We start from the raw sequence: 7,851 nt of genomic DNA on the forward strand, positions 1-7,851 counted from the left end.
AAACATATAGATGAATAATGTATTTAGGTTATAGAAAATTAGCATAAGAAATATAAAGGTCATTAAGAATTAACATAAGAAGCATAATGATTATAATACAAAGCGTATCACCTGATATTATAATATAGATAAGTTAACTAAATAACCAATAGAAGTAAGAATTAAAAATGAATATGTATAAGTGTTATCATATATAACTAATAGTAAAGTTATGTTAAATGCCTCACTTCCACCATGGGGACAGTTTTGTATTTTTTGCCAAAAAAAAGATAAGGGACTCCTTTTAAATGAGCTGTTGACCAGTTCTGAGACTACTGAATCAGGCAGCCGCACCTAGCCTCCGGGTTAGAGAGCAAGGGCTTGATTTGGGAACCTCGTGAACCAACAGACCTCCTTTAGTTTATGACTTTGTGAAACAATAAAAGTTTTAAATTGAACAGGTCTGAGCCTGTGCTTAATTCAGTCCTTATATAATTTGGCATCTAGCTCACACAGGAATATTTGCAAAATATAAATTATAAAATGTTTTAAGGGGACTATAATCACCACAAAAAGAAAAACTCAGTTCGAGGCAAATGGAATTTTCTCGTAGGCTCTCAAATAATAAATAAATGCCTGATTTAACCTTAAAAAAACGTTCAATATTTTCATACATACATATATTCACACTAGAATTGGGGCCTTACTTCTATCCTCAGATTTGAAAGACCTAGTAAACTCGCCCCTCTAACTTTTTAAGGGTCTCTGGTAGAGCTAAAGTTCTAAATTATATTTCTCTGCTAGACATGTAATATGTAGCTGGCTTACAAAGCCAGAATCAGGAAGGCATTCTACTTTGTGTAGATGAGTGTCGCAGGGCACTAAGGTGCCCACTCTTAGAAGAGCAGAAACTGCTTGGGGAGAGAGCCCAAAGAGAAAGACAGAAGCCCAGGTGCAGGTTACCACGGCAACAAGCCAGAAGGCAAACTAGCCTGCACCTGCACATGGTCAGCTGATCAGAAGGGGCAGGGCCCTGGGCCCGTATAAACCCCAGGCTGGATCTAGGGAGGGCAGTTCCCTGTTAGCAGCCAGAGGGGAAGGAGCCTCCAAGGAGGAAGATTCCAGTGATGCAGCAGGTGCCTGATACGCTGCACCTAGGGCTAATGGGGCTCCATGAGCTCCACAGGTACCCTTGCCTACTAGACACTTAGCACTGTGGATGAAGTTCAATGATTTTAATGGGGCAGAGCACACCCTGGTCTTTTGTATTATTTTATAGCCCAGGGGCTTGTGTTTGTTTGCTGTTTATAACACCAGTGGTTTGGGTGAGGCTATTTGGGGAAGGAGGCCGCCTCACTGGGGCCCCACTACAGCGTGGGGACCCTGGTGCCAGACAGGGCATGGCATTTTGGGGGCACAGGCCCCGGTGCCAGAGGGGGCATGAAATTTTGGGGGCACAGACCCTGGCGGCAGTGAGGGTGCGACACTAGGGGTACAGAGGCAAGAGACAGGGCTGCGGAGAGCCCAGAGAGGACAAGGGGGCCAAATCGCAGCAAGGCCTAGACCGGACAATGTCAATGCCATCTGTGAGGCTTGGGGCATGGTAAAGGGGCAGTTGGAGCCACGCATATAGCCCGTAAGGCTGGGGTGTCCCAGGACATCTATTTTAAAATGGGACCCACAAGGGGTCCAGGACCCACGGAGTTCAAGGAAGTCCATCAGGACCAGGCTCAAGTAAGCTTAGAGGCAGCCTCCCTAATCATTACTATTACATCAAGACGTGGCGTGTGAGAATAGAGGGTGCCCAGCAGGCCGTACTGGCACAGGCGAGGGGCCCTGGGGTAACATGGCCATCTTTGAGGACTCCATCCCACGACAATGAGTAGTTCTTCTATACTTCCAATGAGAAGCTAGCACCAAATTCATGCTCCTACAGAAGTGAACTCTATCAGTACTTTACCTTATAGAAACAAATTTTTGTTGTCATTTTCATTTCAAAGGGACCCACTTGGATGACTCCAGAGACAGATCTTCAGTTATCCTGGTGGCATATGGCTCCCCTCATTCCATGTCAATTGGGAATCTTAACCTAATATGCTAATATGCCTCTATGTGCTCAAAATTTCACTTCTCCCCAACTTCATAAGTCTCCAGGACTCCTGGAGTAGATTAGAGTCTACAGGGGCAGTAGCATAAGGATTTTGGGTTTCCTACAAAATACCTTAGTGGTTAGAAACCTTGTTCAGAAGATGAAAGATTTACATTCTGGACCCTTGTTAGCCTCAGAAGCCTTAAATCTATGCATATGGAGTCTCAGCAGAGTACCCTAATTGATCAGGTATGGGGTGGGCATGCCAATGCAAACTGCTGAGATACTAGAACAGTTCAAAACAGGTCACTTAAAAATAATAATCAAAAAGGGTATTTTCAATTACTCAATTTTGTAGTGGAGAAGGACCAAATCACTTTTTCTTCAATTCACCAAAGTACGTGGGTAAAAAAAATACTTACTTGGACAACTAAAAAGGTTATAGCATGTCTATACTGCCTTCAGGAACTGTGCATAAAAAGAACTTTTTATATAAAGGAAGACAACAATCACTTACCATCCAATAAAGTTTCACCACATATTTTCCATAGCTGTTGTAGAGTGGCATATGTCCCTTAATAGCTTTGCATAAGGCATATATATGTTCCCATGGCTTCCAAAACAGTGTAGGTGTTTCATTTATATTAGCTTTGCCATCATTAATTAAAATATTTGCATTATATAGCCTCCAGGCAGCGCAAATTTCACTTATTATCCATCTCATCAGCTGAAAACAGAGAAAAGTCAGAAAACAGACTCAAGTTTTCCACCTGAAATATTTGAAGGTTGATATTAAATTACATTATATTAATAAAAGGCATGATAGTTCCAAACACTAAGTGTCAGTTAACATTAATTGACAGAATATAAGTTAAGACATGCCATTAAAAATAATTTTATGCTTTGATTGTTTTGATTTATAAGTCAAAAGATCTGAAAAGTCATGCTGAAAGTTTAAAGTTTATACTAGAAAGGCTGTGCTTTTAGAGATAATATCTAAGTGTAATGGGCTCAGTTTTGTACAGGGTGCAATCTGTATTTTATTTCATTTAATTTCAAGAAAATGCCTGTATCTACTACAGAGCAATAGTCTATCAGCAGAAAGATTGTCCACTTCATTAACCAAATCAGGATTCAAAAATATAATAAGACCTATGGAAGCTGTCTTATAACTGGATCACACATTCTATATCATATACTTATGCTATCAGATGCAAACTTCCCTGGAAGGATTTTCTCAATCTTTTTTCTTAAATGTGCTAGACAGGGCAACTTAATATCATAAAATCATACAATCATAAACTATTAGGGTTGGAAGAGACCTCAGGAAATCATATAGTCCAACCCCTGCTCAAAGCAGGACCATCCTCAACTATATCATTCCAGCCAGAGCTTTGTCAAACTGGGCCTTAAAAACCTCCAAGTATAAAAAACTCCACCACCTTTCTAGGTAACCCATTCCAGTGCTTTACCACCCTTCCAGTGAGAGAGTTTTTTTCCTAATAGCCAACTTAAACCTTCCTGGCTGCAACTTGAGACCATTGCTCCTTATTCTGTCAACTCTCACCACTGAGAACAGTCTAGCTCCATCCTCTTTTGACCCCCCTTCAGGTAGATAAAGGCTGTAATTAAATCCCTCCTCAGTCTTCCCTTCTGCAGACGAAATAAACCCAGTGCCCTCAGCCTCTCCTCAGAAGTCATGCCCCTAGCCCCCTAACCATTTTGTTGCCTTCTGCTGAACTCTCTCCAACTTGTCCACATCTCTTCTATAGCGGAGGGCCCAAAACTAGACACTGTACTTCAAATGTGGCCTCACCAGTATGGAATAGAGGGGAATAATTACTTCCCTTGATCTGCTGGAAACACTCCTACTAATGCAGCCCAGTATGCCATTAGCCTTCTTAGCAACAAGGGCACATGCTGACACATCTATCTTACTGTCCACCATCCGTACAGATGCACTGATATATCTGTCCATATCATATTGGAACTGAAAAAAGGAAAACTGACATTACCAGCAATCAGCTTTTTTGGCTAATTTAGCCGATAATGCCACCAACAAATGCTGTGTGCATGCACGCAGCTACAGCATGCATGCAGCTACAAATACAGCCCAGCAGCTTGGAGAGCAAGATCTGGTTCGTAAGTCTGTGGGAGGCAAGAGGTGTGAAGAGTGCAAATCAGGTCCACACAGTGAGGGAGGGAGCGTGGTTGGGGCATGGGATGGAGCCATGGGCGGCTCATCCACGGGGTGCAGGAGGATGGGGGGGAGCTCTCACCACTGCGCACACTCCCAGGAGAGGCACAGGGCGGCATGCGTTCCCCAGATTTCTGCATGGGGCAAGGGCGGGCTGCCTGCTGCGGGCTCAGGGACAGGGGTTGCACTGGCCTCTTCCCTGCAGGGGGGCTGAACCCAGGCTGTGCTCAGGGAAAGCAGGCGGGTGGGCAGGGGTGGTGCTGGGAGTCTCCCTCCCCACTAGGAGCCTCCCTCCTCCATACAACCTCTTTTAGCACCACTGCCACCCACCCCAAGTTCAGTCCTGGCCCAGCCCCGCTGCAAGAGCCAATACAGCTCCTGGCCCTGAGCCCACAGTGGGCAGCCTGCCCTCTCCCTGAACACAAATCTGGGGGCCACATGCCCCCCATGCTTACTGTGGGGGTGCATGCAGCGGTGGAAGCCAGCCCCTCGCACTTCCTGGATGAGCTGCCCATTACTCCATCCCATGGCCTGCCCCACCCTAGCTGGGCAGCACCAACCCCTGCCCCAGCATCAGTCTCAGCCCCACTCTCTCCCTCACCATGGGAGCCTTGATTTGCCTCCCCCACAGACTTACTGGCCAGATGCTGCTCTCCAAGCTGCCAGGCTGCATACTAGCTATCAGATCGATATTGGCTGATATGGCTGGTTTATAATCAGCCATCAGTAGCAACCCAAAAAAATCTTCATCAGTGCAGCCCTGTAACTCCCAGGTCGTTTTCTGCAAAGCTTAGAGAATTAACCCTCTGTTTTATTTATGTGACTCAACTATGGTTTAATCAACTAAACAGGAATATGACTACTTTATAGCACAGATTTCCTGCCCTAAAGAAATGTGATATACATGTAAAGAAGAAATAATACATTAAATACATTAACTTAAAATTGTACACCTAGAAACGTACTTTCATTTTTATTAGTATTTCTGTCATCTCTGTTGGTCAAGTTGAAACTGACAGCCTTTGATTTAATTTCTCTGAGCACTACTTAAAATGCTGTTTGTGGGAATAAATTTAACCTTAAACTGTACTTCCACTTGAAAATAAAAATATGTCCTTATTCTTTTCTTTTTTGACCTTTTATCATAAACATATGTTAACTTTCATCAAGTATTAAATCTTAGCCACAAATTAGATTTGTTATCTTTAAAAAAATGTATTTGGTCATAGATCATGCCTTTTATCATGATCTATATATTTATACATTCAAATTCTAATAGTAGCTAACCATTATTAAAATTGTACTTAATTCCAGATAAAAGGCTGTCTTGCATGTTTTTCCTATTGAAAAAATGCCCACAATTCATTTCCCATGCTCCCTATATTATAGGATCAGTCATTTTTTAAAAGTGAGCTACCACCCATTTTCTACATACCTCACTACCAAGTAAGTGTTCATTTCCTGAAAAAAGGTCAAACCAACTTTCGTTCTTCACTACCACAGGAACCTGAAAGAGAGGAAGTTTTGCTTAAATGCCTATCGTTATTTCATTGAAAAGATTAAATATCAATGAACAGAAATAGTACCCTATAAGTATAATGCTGCACAAATCCTAAATGTGTCAGTGCATAGTTAAGTGTATAGACAGACATAAAAGTTGTTTGTAATATCAAAGAATACCAATTGAAGTTGTTACTATGGAACTGTTATGCCTGAAGGATAGTGTAGAAGCACCACATATAACCCACACCTCCCCCCAGCCCCGGGTAAAATTGGGGTGTACATTATATGCACAGAAAAGGGCTCTCCATAGTGAGGGGTGGGTGAAGGAGTAGCATTAATTTTCTGCATCTCTGGGAACATCACCTATTAATGCTGCCCTCTCTCCCTACCACAGCTGAAAATCAGATCAGGTAAGCATGCATAGTTAGCCCATGGCTGGGGCACCAGGTGCAACCCACACCCAGGTTAAACCCATGTACTAGTTCTGCACCTATCTGCTGGGTCTGACCCAGCATGCCAAGTTTGGGACCGTATACTGAGTCAAGAACCACAAGCCAAGTCCAGGACTACATTCCAGGTCAGACCCAGCACATGGCTCCCAAGTGCCCAGTGCAGGCATATTGGATGGGCTCTCATTGTGCAGCCCCAGCACCACCATACCAGATCAAGCCCCACCATGCAGCCCCAGTGTTGGCACACCAGATTCACCTGCCTGTGCAGCCCCCAGTTCTTAGCCCCAGCATGCAACGCTCAACCACAGAGACCCTAGACTTCAGGTACTTAGCTCTACTCCAAGGTAAATTCTTTTTGCTTCTTGGGAGTCTTTTAAAAATAGGGTGCATATTATATGTAAGAAAATATGGGTACAAGTGTAGCAAATTCCCTGAAACTTTAACATTTATCTCATTCAGGATCAAGGTTACAGAAATGTAGATAACCTGTAACCCTACAGCATTGTGGAGATATAACAGTTATATCATAACAAGGAGGAGCTGGGTAACTTTAGGCCAGTCAGTCTTACCTCTAACCCTGGGAAAATACTAGAAAAAAATCATCAAAGAGCGTACTTGTGAAAGTCCAGCAGGAGAAACGATACTGAAAGGAAACCAGCATGGGTTCATCACAGGTAAATTCTGCCTGACAAACCTTATAGCCTTTTATGACCACGTCACATACTGCCTTGCACAAGAGTGGAGGCTGATGTCATCTACATGGATTTTAAGAAGGCCTTTGACACAGTTTCACATCCTATTCTCATAGAGAAGGTAACGGGCTGTGGAATGGACGCCTACAGTCAGGTGGGTGGCTAACTGGCTTAGGGACTGCACCCAGAAAGTGGTGGTTGACGAGTCATTCTCAGCCTGGAAGGAGGTGGGCAGTGGGGTCTAGCAGGGTTCGGTCCTTGGGCCGGTCTTATTTAATATTTTCATCAACGATTTGGACAAAATTGTGGTGAGCACCCTCTCCAAGTTTGTGGATGATACCAAATTCTGGGGCAAAGTTAATATACCAAGGGGCAGGGAGCCATTAGAGGCTGACCTGGACAGGTTGGATCAATGGACAGAACATAATAGGATGCAATTCAAGAAAGATAAATATAAGTTATTCCACCTAGGAAGGAGGAATCCCCAGCACACCTACAGGTTGGGGGATGTCTTCTTCAGCAGCTCAGACGCTGAGAGAGATCTTGGAGTCACAGTTGACTCCAAGATGAACATGAGCTGGCAGTGTAATGAGGCCATCAACAAGGCCAATCGCACCTTTTCATGTATTAGCAGATGCATGACCAACAGATCTCGAAACGGGTGATGCTCCCCCTCTACGCAGCATTAGTCAGGCCGCAGTTTCATAGATTTCACAGACATTAGAGCTGGAAGGAACCTTGGAAGATCGAGTCCAGCCCCCCACTCAAAGTGCAGGAAGTCAGCTGGCGTCAGAGGATCCCAGCAAGATAAGCATCCAATTTGCTCTTGAAGGTGTTCAATGTAGGTGCTTGAACCACCTCTGATGGCAGGCTGTTCCAGACCTTGGGGACTCAGACAGTAAAGAAATTCTTCCTTATGTCCAGCCTGAAACAGTCTTG

At 43.8% G+C, this 7,851-nt stretch overlaps 1 protein-coding gene across 5 annotated transcripts in view; it reads right to left on the reverse strand.

Moving 5' to 3' along the window:
• ADGB (androglobin) overlaps positions 1-7,851 on the reverse strand; it is a 262,841-nt gene that overhangs the window by 215,885 nt on the left and 39,105 nt on the right. For 4 of the 5 annotated variants that reach the window (XM_019550121.1, XM_019550117.1, XM_019550119.1 and 1 more), the window contains 2 exons: positions 5,701-5,772; positions 2,586-2,795 (listed from right to left, as the gene is read on the reverse strand). In XM_019550121.1, coding sequence (XP_019405666.1) covers positions 2,586-2,795; positions 5,701-5,772 — 282 coding nt within the window. The remainder of the gene's footprint in view (positions 1-2,585; positions 2,796-5,700; positions 5,773-7,851) is intronic. The other variant, XM_019550118.1, reaches the window with a different exon arrangement.

The sequence above is a fragment of the Crocodylus porosus genome, unplaced genomic scaffold, assembly GCF_001723895.1.
Source record: "Crocodylus porosus isolate Cpor-Errol unplaced genomic scaffold, CroPor_comp1, whole genome shotgun sequence".
Lineage (NCBI taxonomy): Eukaryota > Metazoa > Chordata > Crocodylia > Crocodylidae > Crocodylus > Crocodylus porosus.